The sequence below is a fragment of the Marmota monax genome, unplaced genomic scaffold (genome assembly GCF_021218885.2).
Source record: "Marmota monax isolate L192 unplaced genomic scaffold, Marmota_monax_Labrador192_F-V1.1 WCK01_AAM20220418_F8-fsc00191, whole genome shotgun sequence".
In the NCBI taxonomy this organism is placed as follows: Eukaryota; Metazoa; Chordata; class Mammalia; order Rodentia; family Sciuridae; genus Marmota; species Marmota monax.
The window spans coordinates 39974-64924 of NW_026693537.1; the positions used below are offsets into that span (position 1 = coordinate 39974).

The window sequence follows — 24951 nt, forward strand, 5'->3', positions numbered from 1 at the left end:
CCAGGGGTTATTTTAAAAATTGCTGCCACTGGGGCCTGTCAGGTGGCTGCTGGTGACTCCCCACCGGATTTTCTTTCTCCCTCCCTCTCTCTCTTCACAGACCGCTTCCCAAGAGGAGTCTGCAGCAGAAACTTCTTCATTGCAAGTTGAGCTGCCACTTTACACAGGAGGGAGAGGAGCTGGGACTACACTCGCCAACTTCTGTCTTCTGGATCCTGGGGTGTGTACAGCTGTGTGGACTGGAGAGGGGTGTCTGAGAGTTTGTGGTTTTAGAGCTGTTTTCCTGAAGGGAGTCTCCATCTGAGTCAGACTTCTCATGTCCCTGATCTGAAGTTGGGAGGTAGAAAATCTTTTCTTGGAACTTGAGAAGTGTGATAAATTAGGAGACTGGCACAGCAGCAGAAATGCATAGGAGTAAGGCCCTTATAAAAGTAAAATGACTTGTAGTTTCTAAGTGTAATTTTAATTCTCTAAAACTTATGTTGTGTTTTTTTTCTTTTCTTTTTTTTTTTCTTGTCTTCATACATGTACTTAGGGTAATGATGGCCATCTCATTCCACTGTCTTTCCTACCTCCGTGCCCACTTCCTTTTCCTCCCTCCCCTTTGCCCTTATCTAAAGTTTATGTTGTGCTTTCCTTCCACTATTTTATAGAGGAGAGAAAAAAAAAATTCTCAGGATTTGTTCGCAAAGTTTAGAATTCCATCTTTTCATTATCAAGAACCATTTAAACATTGGAGAGCTGTCAGGTTTAGATATAATGTTATCAGTTTTCATTAAACTGGTCACACAAAAATCAAACAACTCATTGAACTCTCAGAAAAACAACCTACTGACAAATCAGAAATCCCTCTGCAATTACCATAAATTTGCTATTTGACTAATAAACAGGTTTTGTTTTAAATGTGCACATATAGCTATACTGATAAACATTTCAAATAAAAAATCATGTTGGAAACGGAGTGGTGAAGTGGAAAACCCCCTTTCAGTTGGACTTAAAATGGCAAGCAGCAGTAGCCAGGCCTGTTTCTATTCCGGGAGGTAGTACTGATGAGCCTCGACAGATGCAGCCATTGGAATGTGGCAGGGACAGGGAGCAGGCACAGCTGATTTCGCACCCTTGGCAAGAAGACATTCTGAGATCCCAGCTCTGTCTGGCAGGAGAGTGACAGTGACACTTTAGCATACATGGCTTTCAGCTTGCCCTGTGTAGAGTCTCAAGTCAAGGGTGGCAGGCTGCAGGAAGAAGCACATTCTTAAATATGAAGTGACAACTCTTTTCTAGAATCAGTTCTAGAAGCTTTCATCAGGGATGGGTTTGTGGCCAAAAGAACTTGATGTAAAAGCAATAATTTCACATGGATTTACCCACTGAACAGGAGAGGGTATCATTGTGTTACCATTTCTTGGCAACATTATTCTCAGTCTTGTGGTTCTGATTCTATTTTGGATTTTGGACCTTTCATGATCCTCATGAAAGTAGCTCTGAGAGACTGCAGAACACATAAGGACACAGTATGTTTCAGAATATCCCACAGGGCTCAAGGATCGACCTGAATCCCAACCCAGAGTAGAGTTGCCAATAAAATACAGGTCACCCAGCTATATTTGAATTTAAGATAAATCACAAATTGACTTCTAGTTTAAGTATGTTGGACATATATTGGACAAATATGATTTGTGGTTCATCTGAAATTTAAATTTAGCTGGATGTCTTATATTTTTTATTTGCCAAATCTGATGAATTAACCCTAGACACAGAGATCCCAAGTAAAGAACCCTGTCTTAATTGATTCACACCTATCTAATCATGCGTTGATTCTAGGGTTATCAAAGTCCTATTGAGGGGAGGTGATATAGGACCAAATCTTGGCAATTTGGGCAGCAAAAGCCAGTTATATATTCTTAACTCTGTAAAAATTTTAGAACTGAAAGGGCCACATCTCCTTGTTTAACAGTAATTAAACTGAAATTCTAACAGGTTGGATGTTTTGCTCCAAGTGTTATCAAATGATTAGAGAAGAATGAATACCAAAATCTAGGTTTTCAATTTTATGATGATCAAAGAGACATAAGTCTTAAAAATTCAATATTCAGTCTCCTTTCCTTTGACCAACACAAAAGACAAGAAAAGAGAGACATTTTACTAAAATTTTCAACAAAACCCAAACTAAAAATATTTGCATGGGGTCCTTGTGTCCAATATACAGGCTCAGGAATAGAATCATGGTTAACTTTGTGTAGAGTCTTAATATTTATAAAAAACAATGCTGCTACATATAGCTTTTACTTAAGTTGGGCCATATGAAATTTGTAACAACTAATTGCTTTTAAACAACAAAAACAACAACAAAGCTAATTTCATGTTCAGTCTAACACAAGGAAGTGCTTGATTATCTGATCAACAAATTCATGCAAGCATTCCTCGAACCTATTTATATTTTTGCTGACCCAACCTATTGGAGTTTCAGATCCCTACTGCCCTTAACAGGATAAAAAAATCATAGAATTTATGTTCCCAAATAAATTTATTATACATTAGGCAACTCTTTCATTTCAGTATTTGGAGTTAGCAAGAACCATTTTATGTTCTCCATATCCAAAATTTGATATTATAAACCTCAGCTCTACCTCACTTAATCTCTTTTCTCATGCTGGAAAAAGTTAACTTTTAACCTACTATAGGTCTTAACCTACTCTTAAGGAAGACAAAATGGAGTGTCAGGGTTCTATCTGAATTGGATTCTGCTCCAAATCACATACATATTTCTTCGTGTGACCTTATTGTTTTCTTTCTTTCTTCTTTATAAATCTTAATTTCCTCATTTGTAATATTATCACAATATAACTTCCCCTTTAGGATTTTCATGGTATTTAAATTTTAAAAATTAAGTCATGTAAAGTAAATAACCCAGGGTTCAGTACATAGTAAAATCTCAACTGATAAATCCTAGCTAGACAACTATTATTTTAGATAGAAATGGAGATATCAGTTAATTTTAAAGCATAATATAGATTCATGTTTGATGATTTATATTTAGGAATTATTACTATACTTGACAAATACAAAAGATGATGAAAATATGATGTTCTACATTGAATACATGACACCATTGTCATGGAAATGACCCAAGAGCCAGGATCTGTGGTGGGTAATGGGGAAGGGAACATCGGATTGTGTCTGTTACCCTCCTTCCAAATTCTAGTAAGCAGCTCTCTTGAGGGACCCAAGAAGCTATTCTGGAATAAGGAACTAAAGAGACTGTAGTATCCACAAGCAGAGAAGGGGACTTCTTTGGACTCACTTCATAGAATGGCTGTGTAACTCCAGTAGGATAGAAACCTCTCCACAACTCCCTGCACCCTCTGCAAAGTCTTTTCTTTGACCCAAAAAGGGAAGGGACAGAAAGGGACTGGCAGTGCCTCTGAATAGCTGCTCATCCCATTACACAACCTCAGCTGCTTTGGCTAGATCTGCTCCTCCTTCCAGCATTTCCTACTATGGTAGGGGCCATGTGAAAAGTGCAAGCCACCCGAAGTCCCAAGATAGGCCTGTAAATTCTTCCTTTTTATCATAAAGGGGGGTACCTTGTCAGAGCCCCTATGGGTACAGAGTGAGAATGAAGCCTGTTGTGGTTCAGGAAAAAATAGATTGTAAAGAAATTGTATGGAAACTTTTCCAGCCAAGGGCAGCTTAACAAGGATGCACTCCTCACCATGAAACTGTAACCAGAGTCAAAGCCCTCCCTATGGTATGTCAAACCATGGCAATTGCTCTAGCTACCAAGCTTGGGTGCCCCTAATCAGCTGACCACAAAGCATTCACTTGGCTTATTAAAAGAGAGAGAGAGAGAGAGAGAGAGAGAGAGATTTAAAATAAACTATAAGTAAACCCTCATCCAACTTCCAGTTAAAATGTATGCTGAATCAAAAAGAATACTTCCAAATTTGTTGCTTAGCATCTAAGATACTCTCCAGATTTTATATATATATATATATATATATATATATATATATAAAACTCATTTTTGTAACTCCTTTTCCTGGCAGACAAATTTTGACTATCATTGTGACCATCATTGGTGACCAGCTACAATAAGAATCAAGGGTACATTGTAAACATTTGTGTAATTGTAGAAAAAAGCAATGAGAGTTCTTATACCGATTACTCTTAACTACATGCTTACATATGATCTAGTCACTGAGTAATAATTTTTTTAAATATTCAATTATTTTCCAATCACCCTTAATTAACCCATACAATCAGCCTCAAAGCCCAGCACCATAACCAAATGAGTAAATGAAAGTGAGTTAAATTGTTCCACTTTCCTTTCATACTCCTATTTATAACTTCTTTGAGACTGCCCTTCTTTTAACTTCTACCTGTTTGTAGGAAAGTTCTGGTTGCTTAAGTGACTTTGTGTGTGTGTGTGTGTGTGTGTGTGTACGTACGCACGCGCGCACATGCTTGTGCACCCAGTGTTGTACATATTGTGTCTGTACTTCCCAGAAAGACTCCAGTGAGAGGGGCCTGGAGAGTCTCCTGGAGGATTCCCTATCTTTGTTTTCTTTTTTCTTTCTATGGGCTCTGATCTCCCCTGCAGGGAGCTAGTCTTCTGTGTAACAGGGCCCAAATCAGGGTGCAGCTGCTTTTCTTATTCATTCTTACTGGCCTGCAGTCCTCTTTAAGTTGAGAAAAGGAGTGGATTTTGGGAAATGGAGGAACAGGACAGAGGAAACCATTTACTGGGACACAGGAACCAGTGAACATCTCTGCATCTCTGCATCTATCTCATCTTTGATAACAACATCTGAGCATTTCCCAGCTTCAAAGAAGATACTGATCCTCAGGTTCCTCTGAGGGATCTACAGTGATCTTCATCCACTAACACAGCACAGACTGAGAAGACCTCAACAGGTGAACAGATAGCCTCACCTGAGAGGTGCAGCCCCCAAAGTAGGATGTGATGGCAGTTCTATAAATAAAGACTGGATTTCTATCTAGGAAAACATGGCCATCAGGAAGTTGGCTACAGGGCTCTTGGTCAATAGTCAATAGTCTTGTAAATAGTCTCCTGCCTATTTCTCTTCTCTACTTTTCCCATAGAGAATTAAAGAAGTCAGTTACCTCTACATGGTGCTTTCATGGACTCTAAAGAAAAGGCTACTCTCTTAGAAATGTATATGTGAGTGATAGAAAAATACATACTTACACAAAACTAAACATACCAAAGACCATGCATATCTGAGAGGTAGAGTAGATTTGCCTATTAACTGATTAGCTTGGGTTCATAAGACTAGCTTATGCATCATCCAGTAGAGCCCTGGAGAAATATTATAAGGGCAAGAATGTTTTAGTTAAAGAGAGAATTACAGAAATTCCCACGAGTGCAGCAGTCCAGGGTCAGCTCATAAGAGGAAACCCCAGGAGCAGCCTGAAGGACAGACAACAGAAGAAAGAGGAGCATCAACAGGAAATAAGAGAAAGAAACTTACGGGAGAATTTTAACTGATTTCACTACTTTGTCTAGCTTCAAGTCACCCTTCCTTTGCTGGCGAGTTCATAATGCTTCTGAATACACAGTAACTTATCAAATTCAAACCCTTCCTGCCTCCGACATCCTATGTTTATAGAACTGACATTACTTGCCAGATGTTTCCCTAGTGAACCCCGCCATCTTAGTCATGCATAGCATGTTGAGTTGTGCCTCCTTGCTTCAGCTTGAGGCATTTCCTCCTCAACTTTTGTTGACCTTCTCCCTTCCATACCTACTCATAAAAGCCTTCAGTAAGACTTAGGTTATCTGCAAACTTCTCATCCTAACATCACCCCATTCAAACTTCTCTTTAGTTTGAACCCCTAAATCCAGGCCCATCAGTGGACTCAATATGTTCCATGTACTCTGTGGTTTTGCTTACTTAATCTATAACCAAACATTCCAGTTTTCTAAATTTCCAGAGTTATCCTTGACACACATAAAAAATAATATTCTGCTCCTCAGCCAGTGTAATTGCATGAATTTCATTTCTCTCCCTGGTATTTTCCAAATCCCTAGAAGTATGTTCCAGAAATCTCTTCCTTGTTGCTGTTTTCCAACCCTCATTCTAGGTCACTGCATGTGCATGTCCCTTATTGCCCCCTGTTCCTCATATATTTCTCCACCATGTGGTGGCTTTCTCTGATTTGTTTTACCCCAAAGCTTAAACAGTTTTCTTCCTTTATTAACAAAGACACAACTAACAAGGCTATTGCTTTCAGTGAAATTGGATCAATTTTTTTGAGCATTCACTTTCGCCAGGTACTCTGTTAAATGTTGTTCAGATCTTTCTTTCACTAGCAACATTATGAGGTGGGCACAATTATTTTCTTCACTTTAGAGATAAGTCAACAGAAACTCTGAGAGGTTGGGTAATTTACCAAAAGTCATACTTGAATAAGCAGTAGAGTTGGTATTTATATTATATTTTCATTATCATTCCATTTAAAATATTGTCTAATTTCTTCTTTGATTCAAGAGCTATTTAGAAGCATACTATTTAACAGTAATTAGTAATAACAATAGTTTATTTTATTATTTCTAATTTAGTTCCTTTGTGATTAGATAGTGTACTCTGCCTGGTTTTTAAATTTGCAGAAACTCGTTTTGTGGCCAAACATAGGAGGTGACCTGGTAAAGGAACAATGTGCACTTCAGAAGAATTTATATTTTTCAGTTGTTGGATGTAATGTTCTAAGTCAAAATGATTTATAATGTTGTTCAGATAATCTATAATGCTACTTAGGGTTTTTTGTTTGTTTAGTTGTTCTATCAATTTCTGAGTTTACATTTTCAAGTATAATTTTGAAATTGCCTATTTCTTCCTATAATTCTGTCACTTGTTACAGAAGTTGTTAGTAGGCACATAAATTTTTAAGACTGTTACATCTTCATGTTGAATTGATCTTTGTATCATTTTGAAGTTCCATCTGTCACTGACAAGGTTTTTCTTGAAATCTATTTTATCTACTACCAATATAACCACTAGAGCCTTCATATATTTATTACCATGGTAAAGCCTTTTCTACACATTTATTTTCTACTTCTCTGTGTCTGTCTCTTGTAGACAGAATGTTTTAATCTTCCTTTTCCTATCCATTCAGGCAATCTGTGCGTTTTACTTAGAATGCTTTGTCCATTGACATTAACTACAATTACAGATATGATTGAATTTAGACTTATTATTAAATTGGTTTCTGTTTGTCCTTTCCAATTTGTGTTTTTGTGTTCTAACTTTCCTGTCCTTATTTGATACCATTTAAATTTAGTTACTGGCTTTACAGGCTACTTTGCATTTTTTAAGTGCTTGTTCTGGTCTCTATTTTCCAGTACAATAGTCATCATTCACTTGTCACTACTGAACACTTGAAATGTGGCTAATTCAAAGTGACATGCACTGTAGGTATGAAATGCACCTGGTATTTCAAATACTTATTGCAAAAAATATATAAAATATCACATTGATAATTTTATATTACATGTAGAAATAATATTTTATATTGATTAGGTTGAATAAAAGTATTACTAAAATTTATTTCATCTGTTCTTTTTATCTTTCTAACATGACTACTAGAAAATTTTAAATTGCATATGTGGCTTATGTTATATTTCTATAGGCCAGCATTGTTCTAGGTATTACAATATACAAAGTTAAATTTGCACAGATGACAGAAGTTAATATCGAATGAATCACTTCACATAAAATATGGAAGCCAGGCTGAGGATCTAGCCTAATGGTAGAGTGGTTGCCTAGCATGTGCAAAGCCTCGGTTAATCCCTAGAACTGCAAAAGAAAAAATAAAAGGACATTTTGCAATTGTTTAGTTTTTTTTTTCCACCAGTGTCACCCCTTCCTTTATGTTGTAATTTTCATATATACTACATCTGCATACATTGTAAAACTCACAAGATAATGTTATCACTTTTACTATGAAGAGTCATGTTTTTATTTGAAACAAATTTAGGGAGAAAATAATCTTTCATATTCTTTCATTTATTTATCATCTCTGAAGCTCTGGAAGATTCAAGTTTCTATTGGGCTTCCCCTTTCTGAATGTCTCTTTTCCAGAATTCCCACCTTGCTTTCCAGTGAACATGGTTGCCCCTAAACTCTGTCCTCTAATTCTTGAACCAGAAATACTTTCTGTTGGAGTCATAGCTCTCCTGCACAGCACCATTTGCAGCCTGCCTTTAGAGTTAAAGCAACACAAAAAAAGTCAACATGTGTGTTGGTGGGAGTGGGATTCATCCTGTTACTTCCTTTTCTAACTGTTGACTTTCCTAAAAAAATCATCCTCCTTTTTTACAATTCCTAGTGTCTTTCCGTTGTTCCTCCTAATTCTCCCCACCACCAGCCCCAGTTATCTTATAGTGGTAATCCTGATATGATACTCCTAAAGGCAGAGTGAACTGGCCAATAATTTATAAAATTTTATTAAGGATACTTGAAGATACCTCATTTAAGGATGACATAGAGAGGAACAGGGTAGAAAAGGAAGACTTAAAACTGGAAATCAGATGTTGTTGCTCCTAGAGTCCACAATCATTCCTTCATTAGGAAGTCTCTGGATCCTTTTCTTCCATAACCCCAACACATCACTGTGTCGAAATAGTTGAGATTTTTTTTGTAAATATTTTGTATATTAAACAAACTGAATTATAAATAGCCAACCTGCTGCTTCCCTGAGCCTCTCTGGAGCCCTTCCCACTCCCAGCCCTCTCCCAGGACCCCTTGGGCCTCATAATCCATTAACTGAAGAACTGCAAAGAAACCCCAGAGGGACCCCTGGGATCTAGCTCCAGCACTGTCACCTGAATCCATTCTGATTAGTAGGTGCCCTGATTTATCAGTTATTATATTTTAAATATCACTCCTACATGCCACCAACAAAACAACCTTTTAATGATGTATAAACTATTTAGCTTTTTGGTCTTAAGAACTCAAATTACTCCTCAGGTTCATGATTTCATCTAAAACAAGGTGTTTATAAGCCCTATGCCCTATAACTGCATTTTTAAAAAAAGCCATTTGGGTTCTTTCAGGAGCACAGACAGAACTTTCTCCCCAGATTTACTCTGCTTTGTGTACTTAGCTCCTTGTTAGCATTTTGTATTTGTTATATCTTATCTCTCTAACATAAATTACATCTTGTACTGCTCCATCATTTCCAGTAAATTACTGTCAACACAACACAGATACCTAATAACTGCTTGCTGAACAAAATATTTAAAAATTTCCCACAGAAAATCCAACAAGGGGACACTCAACACATAAGTCAAATGCATTTGAACTCTAAAATGATGGTGGGTTCACCATCTATCTCACAAGGTAAGGACATATTTTTCATTGTTTGCAAAAAGGAATGAAGAAGAATATACGTGCTAGCCTTTTACAGAAATATAAATGTGAATATGACAATTTGAGAAGGAAAAAGAAATGTCCTGGCAAAAAAAAAGACCTTCTCTGCTTACTGCCTACCTGTTGCTCTCCTCCTACATGGAAAGGAAAAGAGACAAATAGAAGAGTAACAATGTAGTTTCCCATTTCTTTTAAGTCCTCCAGCAAAATCCTATAGTGCATATCCCTAAATCCTCACCAAGAATCTGTAATAGGTTTCATTGCTATTATGAATAAAATAATCTTTTCATCATGTTTTTCTAATTTTACATAGTTTCCTAAATATTAGTATTTTATTGAGAAAAACCTTCAAGGTAGTTATAATTAACTTTTTGATGAGAGTAAACTACTATTCTAGAATTATTGTATAGTTGGATCAGAAATGAGTTGTTCATTTCTATTGTATAATTACTTGGTAATATACCTACTGAGAAATCTCATTTTATAAAATGAATCTTTCTTGAATCATTTTCAATACTTTATGCAGCAGTAAACAGTAAATAGAATGTGTAACTAGTTTAATGTGTCTTTAAATCTATTTTTGAAAATTAATCTACTTTTTGAAGGCTAATTTACTTTGATAGTTTAAGAAATTATTATCTTGTGAAAAGTTTTTCAGTGTAGTGTTTCAAAATGTAAAGCACACGTAACATAAAACAAGCTCATTCTTTCTTTTCTTTCTTTTAGCAAGCTCTTGCCTGTGATAGTGTGTTTGCCAACATGGCACCCAAAAAGAAGACCGTCAAAAAGAACAAAGCAGATATCAATGAGATGACTATAATTGTAGAAGACAGCCCCTTAAACAAACTGAACGCTTTGAACGGGCTTCTAGAGGGAGGCAATGGCCTTAGCTGTATTTCTTCTGAATTAACAGATGCTTCTTATGGCCCTAACCTCTTGGAAGGCCTAAGTAAAATGCGGCAGGAGAGTTTCCTCTGTGACTTAGTCATTGGTACCAAAACCAAATCCTTTGATGTTCATAAGTCAGTGATGGCTTCATGCAGTGAATACTTTTACAACATCCTAAAAAAAGACCCATCAACTCAAAGAGTGGATCTCAATGACATCTCACCTCTGGGCCTGGCCACTGTCATTGCATATGCCTACACTGGAAAGCTGACCCTCTCCTTGTATACAATAGGAAGCATTATTTCTGCCGCAGTTTATCTTCAGATCCATACTCTTGTAAAGATGTGCAGTGATTTTCTGATTCGGGAGATTAGTGTTGAGAATTGTATGTACATTGTTAATATTGCTGAGACATACTCCCTGAAAAATGCAAAGGCAGCAGCCCAGAAATTTATCCGGGATAACTTCCTGGAATTTGCAGAATCAGATCAATTTATGAAACTTACATTTGAGCAAATTAATGAGCTTCTTATAGATGATGACTTACAGTTGCCTTCTGAGATAGTAGCATTCCAGATCGCAATGAAATGGTTAGAATTTGACCAAAAGAGAGTGAAACATGCTGCGGATCTTTTGAGCAATATTCGCTTTGGTACCATCTCTGCACAAGACCTGGTCAATTATGTTCAGTCTGTACCAAGAATGATGCAAGATGCCGATTGTCACAAACTTCTTGTAGATGCTATGAACTACCACTTACTTCCATATCATCAAAACACATTGCAGTCTAGGCGAACAAGAATTCGAGGGGGCTGCCGAGTCCTTGCCACAGTTGGAGGACGCCCAGGTCTTACAGAGAAGTCCCTTAGTAGAGACATTTTGTATAGAGACCCTGAAAATGGATGGAGTAAGCTTACAGAAATGCCGGCCAAGAGTTTTAATCAGTGTGTGGCTGTGATGGATGGATTTCTTTATGTAGCTGGCGGTGAAGATCAGAATGATGCAAGAAATCAAGCCAAGCACGCAGTCAGCAATTTCTGCAGGTACTTGATCTTTTAGTGGGAAATGAAATGATTCATTATTATGGGGAAATTTCCTGGACATAGAAGTAAGTTAATAATGCCTATTGGCTTAGTTCATTGGTTCAATAAATAACAACGGCAATAATAATAATGCCGTCTTACATAGGTATAGCACTTTATGTTATATAAAGTGCATTCAAGTATGTTGTTAATCTAGATTTCTGAAATAAGTCTGTGATATGGGCAGGGAAGATATGATTATTCTGATTTTGCATACAAGAAATATAATATTGCTGGGTGCATGCCTGTATGAGTATTGCAAGTTCAAGCCAGCTTTGACAACTTAGCAAGGTCCTAAGAAACTCAGTGAGACCCTGCCTCTAAACAAAATACAAAAAAGGGCTACGAAGTGCCCCTGAGTTCAATCCTCAGTACCAAAAACAAAACAAAAACCATAATACCCAGAGAAGTCACACCACCTGTCACATTTTTTCATTTCTAGTCAAGATACCATTCATAATATACTGAATTTTTAAATAAATTAGCTACAAATTTAGTTTTTTACACTAAAAGGTAAGAAATAATAAAGTAATAAACAATTTCTTTTAAGTTACTGATGCTGACAAGTATCAGATTCATAACTGGCAAATAGAATGAGATTATTAAAATGTGGTAGCTAATGAATTTTAAATATTCAAAGACTGCATAATGTAGAAAATGCCAATATTTTGACACATATAGAAAGTAAAAACATAATGCATCCTTAAGAACAAAATCCAAATGCAATATTATTTTGTACACTTATGACAAAAAACCTTTCATGTATATGAAATATGTAGTCATTTTAAAATCATGACTGTAGTATAAAGTCAAACAACTAATGAGCAAGATCAGAAAATTTATACAGTATTTCTTGAAAGCTATTCTTTATTATTTCATTATATAGGTGTGCATAATTTGAGACTCCAAATAATTGATTTTTAAAAAAATTTTTAAATTTTTAAATTTTCTAGTTGTAGATGGAAACAATACTTTTATTTTATTTATTATGTTTTTATATGGTGCTGAGGATCAAACTTGGCACCTCACATGTGCAAGGTGAGTGCTCTACTACTGAGCCACAACCCCAATCCCCCAAACTATTGATTTTTAATCTTTAATTTATAAATACAGTTAGGGTTTTTGTTGTTGTTGTTGTTGTTTTGTTGGGATTTGTTTGTTTTGGTACCAGGGATTGAACCTAGGGGTGCTTACCCACTGAACCACATCCTGCTATTGCTGAGGTTGGCTTTGAGCTCTCGATCCTCCTGCCTTAGCCTCCTGAACTTCTGAGATTACAAGCATCTGCCACCCCTTGGCTACGGATAGGTTTTTATTTGTGATTTAAATGAGACAAAGATGAACATCAAACTGAAGGAGTGAATTCTGTATTCATATTACTTTTGAACTATGCAAAAAGAAAGCATCAGTTCACTATGACTGCTATTTTTCTTCTTACTGATTTCCTATTAGTATAAAGGTCAAGTCACTATTTTTCCAGTATTTATTTCAGTGTTTATAAAACTTTAGTCCTGAACACAAAAACCAATTTCAATATATGAAAAAATTTTACCTCGTAATAAGTGGTGGAACATAAAATAGTATCAAAAGTTAAGGATCTGTTGAAGCTTTTTGATACGAATTCCACAGTCTCATTTCAACAGAACACAGGTTTGGTTGAGTGGCTTAGCTTTGCTGTGACAATAGCCAAGACAGGTGTACCCATAAGAGGTTTCTGGAAAATAGAGAATCTCCTCAGTCAATTCCTCTCTTAAGCGAGCAGTGAAAGTAAGCTAGAGATGGTTGGTGTACAAAGACAGGCGAATTGACTTACTGTGGAATTTGATCTTCTGATACTTAGCTTCCTCCATCTCCCTCACATGAACATCTCATAAATCCCAATGGATGATGGATATAGTTTATGAAGGAAAGGGGTCTGAAGGGCAGGTCACTGTGGGCTCTTCTGCAAGCAGTTAAATAAAGGGAATGGTCTTATCAATGAATGGGGGTGGGGGGGTGTGCAGTTGTCAATAGTGCCTGTCTTGCCTTTCCCAAATGCCACACCTTTTTACTAGCTGAGAGACAAGCACCAGCCTCTCCAGCCTCTGGAAAAACTGGACCAGGTCCCTCACTTCCTTGCAGGGATAGTGTCTGGATTCCCACCTGAAGGTTTGCGGGGTAACGTGGGTTCCTAGCTGTCTCCTACAAAGTTATCATTCTTCCTCTGCCTTTTCCAGATATGATCCCCGCTTTAACACCTGGATACACCTGGCCAGCATGAACCACAAGCGCACGCACTTCAGCCTGAGTGTGTTCAACGGGCTCCTTTATGCTGTGGGAGGCCGCAACGCAGAAGGCAGCCTAGCCTCATTGGAGTGCTATGTGCCTTCCACTAATCAGTGGCAGCAGAAGTCACCCCTGGAGGTGGCGCGCTGTTGCCACGCCAGCGCGGTCGCTGATGGCCATGTGCTAGTGACCGGCGGCTACATCAGCAACGCGTATTCTCGCTCCGTGTGTGCTTACGACCCGGCCCGCGACTCATGGCAGGAGCTGCCGGGCCTGAGCACGCCTCGAGGTTGGCACTGCGCTGTCACGCTGTGCGACAGGATGTACGTGATGGGGGGCAGCCAGGTAGGGCCGCGCGGGGAACGCGTGGACGTGCTGACCGTAGAGTGCTACAGTCCTGCCACCGGCCAGTGGAGCTACGCCGCTCCCCTGCTGGTGGGCGTGAGCACCGCTGGAGCCTCAGCGCTGCACGGTCGCGCCTACCTCGTAGGGGGCTGGAACGAGGGCGAGAAGAAGTACAAGAAGTGCATCCAGTGCTTCAACCCCGAGCTCAACGAGTGGACAGAGGACGACGAGCTGCCTGAGGCCACCGTGGGCGTGTCCTGCTGCACCCTCTCGATGCCTAACAGCGTGACTCGGGAATCCCGAGCCAGCTCGGTGTCCTCAGTGCCGGTCAGCATCTGAATCAGGTAGATTAAGATGGGACGCAGGAAGAACACGTATTTATTCTTACAGCCACGTGGTTAAACTTGGAATTTTAAGAAAAGGAAAATATATAACATTTACTACAATTATTGTTTTAAAATATATCTAGGCATATGTCTTGATGGCTTTAAATCCTTGGTATGGCATAATCTACCTCTTTTTTTTTTTTTTTAATCAGAATACAGGGCTGGCCAACGAAAGAAATAAGTTTATTTCAGCAGCCGCTGGGTGGCAGACACAGTTTGTTGTAGGCACTCTTCCAACGTGGCATGTGTCCTAAATGATAGCGGTTACTACCCACATTTGAGATTTTTCTTCTGTACTTTGGTACACATGAAGCTGATGTGAGTGAGCAACTTTGTGTTCTAGAGTTTTGTTCTCCCTCTTTTTTACTTTAAGAATTTGAAAATAATCATTTGTAGATTTTATTTTAAAATGGAAATCGTTTGTATCCATGAAGACTTAATTCTGTATTTCAACACAGTTTCTTTTACTATACTTGAATCAATAAAGGATTTTGAAAGGCATCCCATGACAAAGTCATAAAGTTTAAAACATAGTCAGACCAGAATGGAACAGAAATTCTACTCAAAATCCGGCAGATCGGTGGAACCTCAGGGTTAGCTGTGATTCTCCTTTTACTCCTTTCCTTAGGCCCCAGGATATTTTGTCATAAAATCCTACTCTCAAAGAAGGAATTGATATTAGTCAAATAAAACTATGCTCTTAAAGACCATTAACTTAAAGCTTAGCCTGAAGGTTACACAACCGATAACAATAATTTTATTTGGCCCACTCTTATACAACAAGAATGAGGGAAATATTTGAAATTCTTGGATTTGGCAATAACTGGATGAATGGGTTCTCCTGTTGGTAAATACCATAGTTTCCCATTTCATATCTACCCCCTTGATTTCAGTTAAAAATGTAACACATTCATTTCACATAGAAATATAAAATAATATGTGCCCATACAGTTTTATTAATCTCATTTACTCCAAATTAGCTTTGTAATCAAAGCACATCCACCTGCTATCATTTTTTTCTTATATGTTTGCTGAGTTTGGGGAAAAGGTAATTATTGTAGTAAATGATACATATTTTCCTATCTTATAATTTGTGACTTTATTCTTCGCTAGTTTATTGTTTTGGAGAGGAAGCAGGCAATCAATTACAGGTTACATGCAATTGGATTTTGAAAAATAAACTGTTTAAAGGATTAGATATGAGATACATAAATGATATAACTTGGTTTTCATTAATCCCATCCTCTCCCACCTTGTGTAGATAGATTACTGCTAGAGTTATACTATGTATATCTAAAATACAGTCGACCCTCCTTATCCACTTGTTCCACATCTGTGGATTCCAACTAACCATGGATTGAAAATATTTGAAAAAAAATTTTTATCTGAATTTAACATGTACAAACTATTTTTTTCTTGCAACTATTCCCTAAACAGTAGTGTAACAACTTAAATTGTATTTACATTGTATTAGGCCTTATAAGTAATGTAGAGATGACTTAAAGTATACCAGAAGATGTGAGTAGATTAGATGACAATACTATGCCATTTTATATATGGAACTTAAGCATCCATGGATAGTGGTATCCTGGAACCAATTCCCTGAGGGTACTGTGGGGCAACTGTATTTTATTTCAACTGTGAAAAGTGGTTCATGTTGTACACTTTGTGGAACAATTTTATATCATTGCCCCTCATGAAAAGTTCTATCTCTGGGTATTTAATGGTAACACTTGGGTACAGGCCATAAACACTACAAATTGAGAACAAGATGTTATTAGTATGAAAACACTGGGCTAGTTCCTTACCCCACACAGAGAATTGAGGCATTTCATCAAGTACAGAGCAGATTAATGGCACCTGCTCCTTTGACCCCTTATCTGCCCAAGCTGGAAAATAAAGCTCTTCGAGGAATTAGTTTATGAAGTAAGCTTAATTACTGAACTCTTAAATTACCAATATTTATTTATATATAGCCTTTTGTTTTTGAACCAGCATGGGTGAAATGAACTTTTCATTTTTAATCAGTTATTTTGGCATTAACTTGCAAAGCCTGTGTGAAAGTAACCATGACATCTTTGTATCTTGGTATACACACACTTATGCAACTAAAAAGCCTATAGTATATTGTTAATTTTGAGAAGGAAAAAAGTGCTTTATTGTGGATTACAGATCAGTGGACAAAGAGAGGTAATTCCCTGATTCACACTAACAGATGTGTTTCCCATTGAGATCTTAGAGATGTTGTGTGGAGAACCTAGGGCTCAAAATTAAATAAGAATTAATCAATCAATTGTAAGATTTTATGATTTAAAATGAACGAAGAGAGGATATTGAAACTGGAAACGTTTTCTTCTATCACAGCTTGTTAAGATAGATTGTGAAAAAACTTAGTAGTGGCTTCCTAGGGATAAAACTGGAGACACTTTAAAGTCAGATAAATAATTTGAAATTACCATTTAAAATATTGTCCTCACTGTTTATCTGAAGACTCATAAGTTTATCTGAAGACCTGGGCTGAGCAAGTTTCTAGATTTGTTATAGTTTTATCATCTGCTTCAAGAGTTAAATCAATGAAGACCGAGTTTAGAAGGCTGAAGTTTCCTGACATAACATTAGTAGGAAGTGTGGAACATAATGGTTGGTGAAAGTTTTGAATCCTGGAACACACTGCATCACTGCCAACTGAAAGATATGAATGTACGCCAAATCAAAATAATGTGTGTCATTTTTTCATGTGTAACTGAGATAGATTCTTTAACCCACTTTGGAAGCAGCTGCTTCTGAAAATCAGGACAATGTCTCCAAGCTTCTGAACTGAAAATTTACTTTTTATTTTGGTGTAAGCTTGTATTCAATTACACTCCCAAGTCTTAGGATCCAACTGTGTGCCTCCTTCGATTTTTCTGAAAGAAAAGGATATGTTAGTTTTGTAATGCCTCAGTCCTGTGATTAAATAAACACATCAGTTCAATAGATCAGAAACAAGTATGTTACCCAGCAGCAGAAGCAATTAAACTCAAGCTTCTTTTTCTGAATGGGGCCAGAGACCTGATAAGAAAGTCTCCAGGAAGTCAGACTTTAATGTAGCTTGTCATTTTTAGTTAAGACTCTTGGGGCCGGTTGTGATCCCAAATGCATTAGTTGCTTTCAGTGCACTGAATGAGTTTTATTTTTACTTCCTATGTTGAAAGAATGGTTACAAACAGAAGGTCAGTGGTGATGGCACAGATGAATATAGTTTTGTGCAATGAGTAGATGGTAGTGGAGTGTTGTGAGTGAGGAGGTATAATTGAGGTAATAAGGAAGCAAGTACAGACAGAATGGTCTATAATTAAAGGCAGAGTAGCAATTATAGTAAGTATATTTTACAAACTGTATGTAAATAGAGTTTTACCTGGAAATATGTGTTAAAAGATCTTTTTGTTTTCCCACATTAGCTATCCTGGCAAAGTATTTATAGAATTTATCCAAGTTACTAAACAAAAGAGACAAAAATCATTTAATTTACTTTTCTCTTAGTTACAATCAAATGAATTTGTGTAATTTCTGAATGAGCTGAATAAACATTCTAACCAAGGATGAATATGTTCTCCAGCACAAGATAGAATTAAAAGGAAGTCATTTCAGTATTTTTTTCATATCGATTAAACACTATAGCATAATTTCCCAAACATATACCTCTCTAGGTAATTATGAGAACTAAAGACTCTAAATATTAAAGATTTGCCCTGTAGCACACTTAGAAGGTAAAGACCATTTAATTTTCCCTCTCAGGAAATTTGAAATAAAATGTTTATCTTGGAGACTCCTAAAAGTATTTTATATATTCAACAAATTTTGGCAGAAAATTTCTTTGTTTGGTTAAAACATTCAGGTATCTTATCAGGAACAACAAAACAAAAATGTATGGTAATGTTATTTTGTAACCTCATCACTATCAATAAAGCTGCATTCTATAAGAGCTTAGTGAATAATTGAATATGGGAAGTTTTTAAATATTCTTTCTGTGATGATTGTGGTGGGGTTTTTCTCTAGTTTTCATTATTATTCACCTAAACAAAACAACAACGATGACAAAAGGAAATGATAAATAACTGACAAAGTGTTACAGTGGCTTGAAAACAATAAAGGAAAGATACATAAAACAGTAATGCCTTGTCTTGTAGCTCAAGACAAAAATCTAACTAGCCCGCTCAGCCTTGATCATTTAGAAGTCACAGACTAAAGTTATTTTCTAGTCTCCTTTCCACTATGATCACAGCCAACCTGACCCAGACTCAGTTGTATGACTGTTTGCAATGAAGAGACTTTTTAGAAAATAAAATCATATTATTGTACAGATGCATAGCATTAATCATCCACATCAAATTTCCAAATGAGCAAATGAAATGTAACCAACATAAGGGGCTCAACCTTTGATCTGAGTCCTTAAATAATAACATTCAGCTGAGACCATCTTAATAATATCTAGAAAAATCCTAAATGGCAGCAATACTTTTCCTTAAACTTTTCCAAGCCTCATAACCATGTAAAAAGACTAGACTAGCCCCAAGTAGAAAACATGGTGTCACATTCCCAGCTCTGAGCATATCAGCGCGTGCCCGAGTCTCTGCGTTTTCTTTGAATTCCCATGTAACTCCAAGCTTCCCTTTACGTTTGCACTTTCTCTCTTATTCACACACATCTATCCAGTTCAAGACACGTGAAATTATTAAAGGACACTTATTAACATATTAGGACGGATCAAAGGAATGACCATTTTGCACATACTGTATTTGGCAAGCTTAGTAGAAAGGTTAAAGACTCAAGTATAATCAAGCCCACCTCTAGCCTTTCCTCTTATTAGAGTGGTGTGATAGTGCATTAGAAGGGCCAGTCAACTGCCTCCCCTCAAACATACTTTCTGGCTCTCCTCACACCATGCCAATGGTGTTCTCTCCCTTTCCCAGGTCATAAGTCATACACTTAGCTCCCCTCTGATATTTGTTCTTCTCTTCTGAAGAACAAGCCCAGACAATTCTTGAAGCAAGATTTTCTCAACTCAGTGCCCTTATAGGTCTAGCGCATGCATTAAATTTGTTCAGTAAACCTTCAGATGTTTGTATAAATCTTGTCTTCACAAACCATCATGAAAACCCATCTGATATCAACAGTTGTCCTTCTCACTTCTCCCAGCCTTTGTCCCTGTACTTCTAGAAGCTCTCTAAATAATTCTTGACTTTACCTCTTCCAGAACAAGATTGACAATGAGTTGTACATCTTGGACTTAATTTCTCTCATTCTATATGAAGAAGTTCCCTATACATATGGTTTGGAAAGATAAGAACACATATGTAGGGTCTAAAAGAGTAGTAGGTACACCTAGTTACTGTTAAGAGACAAATATTGCAGAGTTCCAAATTGAGATATGTTTTATTCTATCACAATTCTTCATGTGAGTAGCAGAGAAGTATGCAAAAAGTTCTTTCATTGTTTAGCACATGCTTATCACACTCCACCATACACAAAACATGCCTCTAGTTTACCATCCTGAACAAGATTTTTTTTTTTTTCTGTTTCTCAGGGACAGTAAACAACCAGAATCCCCAGGAGGTGACTGATGCCCAGAGCACTCTCACTTAGATGAGTAGAGCCAACCAGGCCTACAAAGTGCAATTAAATTAACAGGCATTTTTTTTTTTCAAATTTCTGTGTTCTCTAGGTCCTGTGGAGGAGAAAAAGGTAAACTTAATTCAGGTCCTGCCCTCAAGGAGCTTTGGTAAAAGTTTGTAACTGACTCCATTTGGAGGACATTCTCCTTTTATTTCCCAGCCTTGTGTCTGTCATCATACTCTTTCTCTGCTGTGGTCTGATGTGCCCTGGACCCCAGGGGCTGCGTCATCCAGACTTAGACTCTTTGGCCTATTCATTGAGTGGGAGATACAGAGGCAGCAGAGGACAGATGCTAGTGTTTGGGATATCCCTTTCCTGCCCTCTCTGGGCTTCAGTGCTGTGCTTCTGGGGATGGTTGTAACTCTGTATAGCTATAGATCCTGTCAAGAGGCTCCTTTCCCCGGCTGCAGCTCCCACTGTCCTCCTTTATCACATCGTAGTTTAACACCGCTAGATATTTCCTTGTTGGCTTGTTTTTGTCTTGCCACCTCTTTTAGAATATGCCCTGTAAGAGAAAACCACGTCTATCTTATTCTCAGTTATATTTTCAGTGTGTATAAAAAATGCCTGGTGTATGGTAGGAAGTCAATTTGTTTTGTGAAATGAATGAATGGATGGATGGATGAAATAATAAACCATCATGACTTGCTGCTTGCAAATTTCTATTCCAATATTTTTCACTTATTTAATCAACAAATACACATTAAGAATCTATCATATGTGGGGCTGCAGTTGTAGCTTAGTGGCAGAGCACTTGCCTTGCACATGTGAGGCACTGGGTTTGTTCCTCAGCACCATATAAAAATAAATAAGCAAAAAATAAAGAATTTTTTTTAAAAAAGAATCTATCATATGCAAAGCACTTTCCCTTTCTCATTACATCATTAGGAGTGAGCACAATAAAGTATACAACCATGTAACTAGGACTTTTCAAAACTACCTAGAAGCCATAAATTAAATTGCTAAAAAACATTATGGGGGTGCTGGGGTTGTGGCTCTGTGCCCTCCTAGAATGTGCAAGGCACTGGGTTCAATCCTCAGCACCACATAAAAATAAATAAATAAAATAAAGGTATTGTGTCCAACAATATTTTTTAAAATTATGGGTAGAAAGAGTTATGCAACCAAACTTTTACTGCAGATTTCTTAACACACACACACACACACACACACACACACACACACACTTAAGATTGATATCTCTATAATGATTTCTCCATTAAATTTTTTGAATTATATGCCTTCTCTCTATTGTTGCCAAATATTCAAAAACATGTCAGGACTAGCTTCAGCATTTAGCTGGTAAGTTTTTATTCAGTGCTTACTATAAAGTGCTTACATATATGGATATATGTGAATACACACACACATTATTTCGTTAGTGTGTATCTCTATATAAGTATAATATATATGGCATCATGTTGCTAAATGCTTGCATTCTGAGATTAATAGCCATTCTGATTCCATCACCTTACTACAGGAGAACTAAACCAATTAATATGTAATATTCATTCCTTTAAATATTTCTCATGGGCTGCCATGTTCCTGGTGACATGAAGTAGAGTCTATCCATAGATACCCAATGGCCTTTTTCTGCCTCAAGAATAGAAGACAGATAGAGGAACTCCTGGAAAGAGGACTCTTGGCAGCCCAAGCTTTGGCACTCTTCAGAATCCCCAAGCCTACCTCCATTGATGGTTCTATCATTCCCTTATGGATTGAGATAATGAGAACAAGTTACTCATCAGAGTCCTGGGGGATAGACAATGAATCTCTGGGCCCAAATCTGACAGAGATAGTAGGATGAGATATTGTATAAAGAAATAAAAGGTGGAAAATTTGTTTGCAAGAAGGACCAGCTCCAGCCTCAGAGGGTCTCCACGAGGCATATTTCTGAAGATGGCTTGGTGGAGACTGACCCCAGGGAAACTTTGGGAGCTACTTGCTGAAGATGGCAGGCCAAAAATGGAAAGAGTTACCAGTGGAGGAGAGTCTACCTATCTAAGAGTGCTTATCTTGAACAGAAATAAACTGGCTTCAACAAAAATGTACAAAATGTTTTTAAAAATCTACAAAATGTTAAGACACTACCAATTCCCATTGATTTTTTCTGAATTCATACAAGTAAAATCTAGCTCAGTAAGTTAGTGCTTTTGATGAATTTCAGTCCTCTGCCTCTGCCTGCCTTCATGTACCAAACACTAAAGAAAGAAGGAATCTTCAGGGGAGGGAGAATCCTGTGACATTGGTAAGCAGATTTGAATTCTAAGCTGCAGAAGGAAACTTTAAATCAGAAGAATAAACTCCCCCCAAGAATGTAGGTATGAAAACCCTCTGCAATAACTTGTGCAATTAATATGCCCTGACATGCTTGTATGCAGGGAATGGATTACAACACAGCACTACTTTGATCCCTTCTAGGTCTGATGTAGGGCCAAGTGGGGCCTTAGTATGACCACAGCTCACAGGCTGGTTCCAATAGCTGCATCCAGCTTTTTCCATTTCTCTTTAAGCACTGTATAAATAATATCTCTTTCCATTTGTGTACAGGCAGAGTGAAGTTACAGAGCATTATGTTATAGTACTGGCTTCCTCCTTTTCCAGCCCCTGGATGTTCTGCCCTAATTGCTGGGCATATGTTTGGGGTAAAGATGGAACACTCTGTGGTTTCTTTGATGCAGTCATGTTTAGCTTACAGAATACTGGCAACCAGAGTCAGAGCTGCAATACCCTTTAGAACCATGGAGGTCCTGCTAATTGCACAAAAATATCTTCCAGTAATCTGAGGATATCTGTGCTGTGCCCTCCTTATGTCTGGATGCTGGAAACAGCTCCCATATTCCACAGGTTTCCCAGAGATTCTGGTTTCTACTGCTATTACTATCTTTCTAATAAAGAGCCAACATCCTACAAGAAAGGGAAAAGAGCTAACCAAAAGATTTTCTACATACTTAGAAAAATATGGTAAATTCAAAGAGAAGATTAGACTTGATTAAACTGAGAAGCTCTCAAGTTACCCCCAGTGAAGCCTAGTCCTCAGAAGCTACAAGCACTGTGTTTAGCAGCACTGGACAAAAATATGAACAAGTACATCTCTTCACTTGAAGACATAGTAGAACTTCTCAACATAGAAAAGCAAAGACTCATATACTTTAATTTCATGGAATAATGATGGCTCACCTTAAAGGACAAATACTGTCATTCAAAGATACATTTTTTAAAAAATCATTTCAATTTCAAGTGACTGATATCTGATATATCTTAAAGGCATACAGGATAATGTAGAACTTCAGAGGGAAATAATGGGTCATTTGGATGAAAATGCTCTCAGCCACCCTCTGGATCATCAGAAGGAAACGGCTTACACTGTAAGGATTTAGGATCCAGGGTCACATGCAGGTTTGAATGGACTTTCAAAGCAACCCTGCACATCTGTAGCCACAACTTTTACAAGAAGCTCTGGGATGAAAGGAAAGATTTGGCAACTGAAAAACAGTAAAACATGATTTGAAAGCTCAAACACAATGTTTAGGATATTACACAGATAATGGCAATTTGGAATGAGGCAAGAAGAGTAGATCAGAAAATGGAGACCACGTGGACTATCAACTGAAAGTCAGTGTGAAGAAACTCACTGATGCTGATAATGTAAATATTTCCCTTAAAAGGCTTAACAGAGAAAACAAAGGAAAAGCTTTCAGAGCCATGAAAAGTCTACAAATTGCACAAGAAGTCTGAAAAATCCCAGCTTAAAGATAAGGTTGAAAAGCTTCAGTTAAAACTTCAAATCCTGACTGCATGATATCAAGACAATAAAATGAAACTTGACAGAAAATCAATTGAAGCAGTTTATCTTTTAGAAGTAGAAAAATATAGGAATACATCACCAGTGTTAATAGGAACTACAGCTCCACAGGAAGATGACCAAAGACAGGAGAAAGAATTGTAAGGCGTGATTTTCTTCTATCAAAGTTGAATTAATTACTTCCCATGGAGGAGGCAGGGATACAAACCTCAAGAAAGGGTTTAATAGATTTTTTGACTAAGAGGAAGCTCAAGGATCTAAGAAAAAAATGGTCACAACAGATTAAAATTGACTGAAGCAAAGTTTAAATCCCAGTTTTCCCAAGTAGCTCTACAGTAGGCTAATTAATGCTTCTCCAAATACCTACAGCCCTAATCTCTGGACCCTGTGCATATGTTATTCTACATGGCAAGAGGGAATTTACATAATTAAGATTATGGATCTTGAGGAACAGAGATTATCCTGGATTAGTCAGTGTGGGTCTAATCTAATTATCTGACCTCTAAAAGCAGGGACATTTCTCCAACTTAAGGCCTAGTTGTAGCAGAAGAGGAAATCCAAGAACCTCCATGTGTGAGATGAATTTTATATGCTTCTGCTGCTCCAAGCAAGTAAAAACCTTCAAAGAGACCAGTAGGACTTGGGTATCCATGATCACCTGTAGGTTTGATTCAGTTTTCAAAGCAACCAACCCCTGTACAACTGTAGCCACAGGAGATGTGCCTGCACTCTCCTTAAAAGTCACTTTGAGCTGGGCGTGGTGGTGCATGCCTGTAATCCCAGTGGCTCAGGAAGCAAAGGCAGAAGGATTGTAAGTTCAAAGCCAGCCTCAGCAATTTATCGAGGCGCACGCAACTCAGTTGAGACCCTGTCTCTCAATAAAATACAAAAATGAACTGGAAACTTGGCTCAGTGTTTAAGTACCCGGAGTTCTATCTCTGGTACCAAAAAAAAACCCAGTCATTTTATTTGTCTTTTCCTAGTTGGACTGCTGTTGCAGTTATGTAATTGATGCTACATTTGCTGTTATTGAGGTTTTGACAGAATTATGATTCCTAAGGTAACATTTACAATATAATAATTTAATAATTTAATATTATTTTTATGAATACAGTCTTTTCACTTCCGGC

At 37.5% G+C, this 24951-nt stretch overlaps 1 protein-coding gene across 1 annotated transcript; it reads left to right on the forward strand.

Annotated features, from left to right (window-relative positions):
- Klhl31 (kelch like family member 31) lies at positions 1 to 18325 on the forward strand. Its single transcript, XM_046458592.2, has 3 exons — positions 1 to 220; positions 10122 to 11326; positions 13582 to 18325. The coding sequence occupies exons 2-3, from the start codon at positions 10155 to 10157 to the stop codon at positions 14312 to 14314; spliced, it is 1905 nt and encodes a 634-aa protein (XP_046314548.1). The 5' UTR covers positions 1 to 220; positions 10122 to 10154; the 3' UTR covers positions 14315 to 18325.
- The last annotated feature ends 6626 nt before the right edge of the window (positions 18326 to 24951 follow it).

What these genes read in the sequence shown, in the direction of transcription:
- Klhl31 (XM_046458592.2), top strand. Translation starts at nt 10,155, where the DNA reads ATGGCACCCAAAAAGAAGACCGTCAAAAAGAACAAAGCAGATATCAAT. An exon ending in GCAGTCAGCAATTTCTGCAG is followed by an intron (nt 11,327 to 13,581) that starts GTACTTGATCTT and finishes TGCCTTTTCCAG; the next exon opens with ATATGATCCCCGCTTTAACA.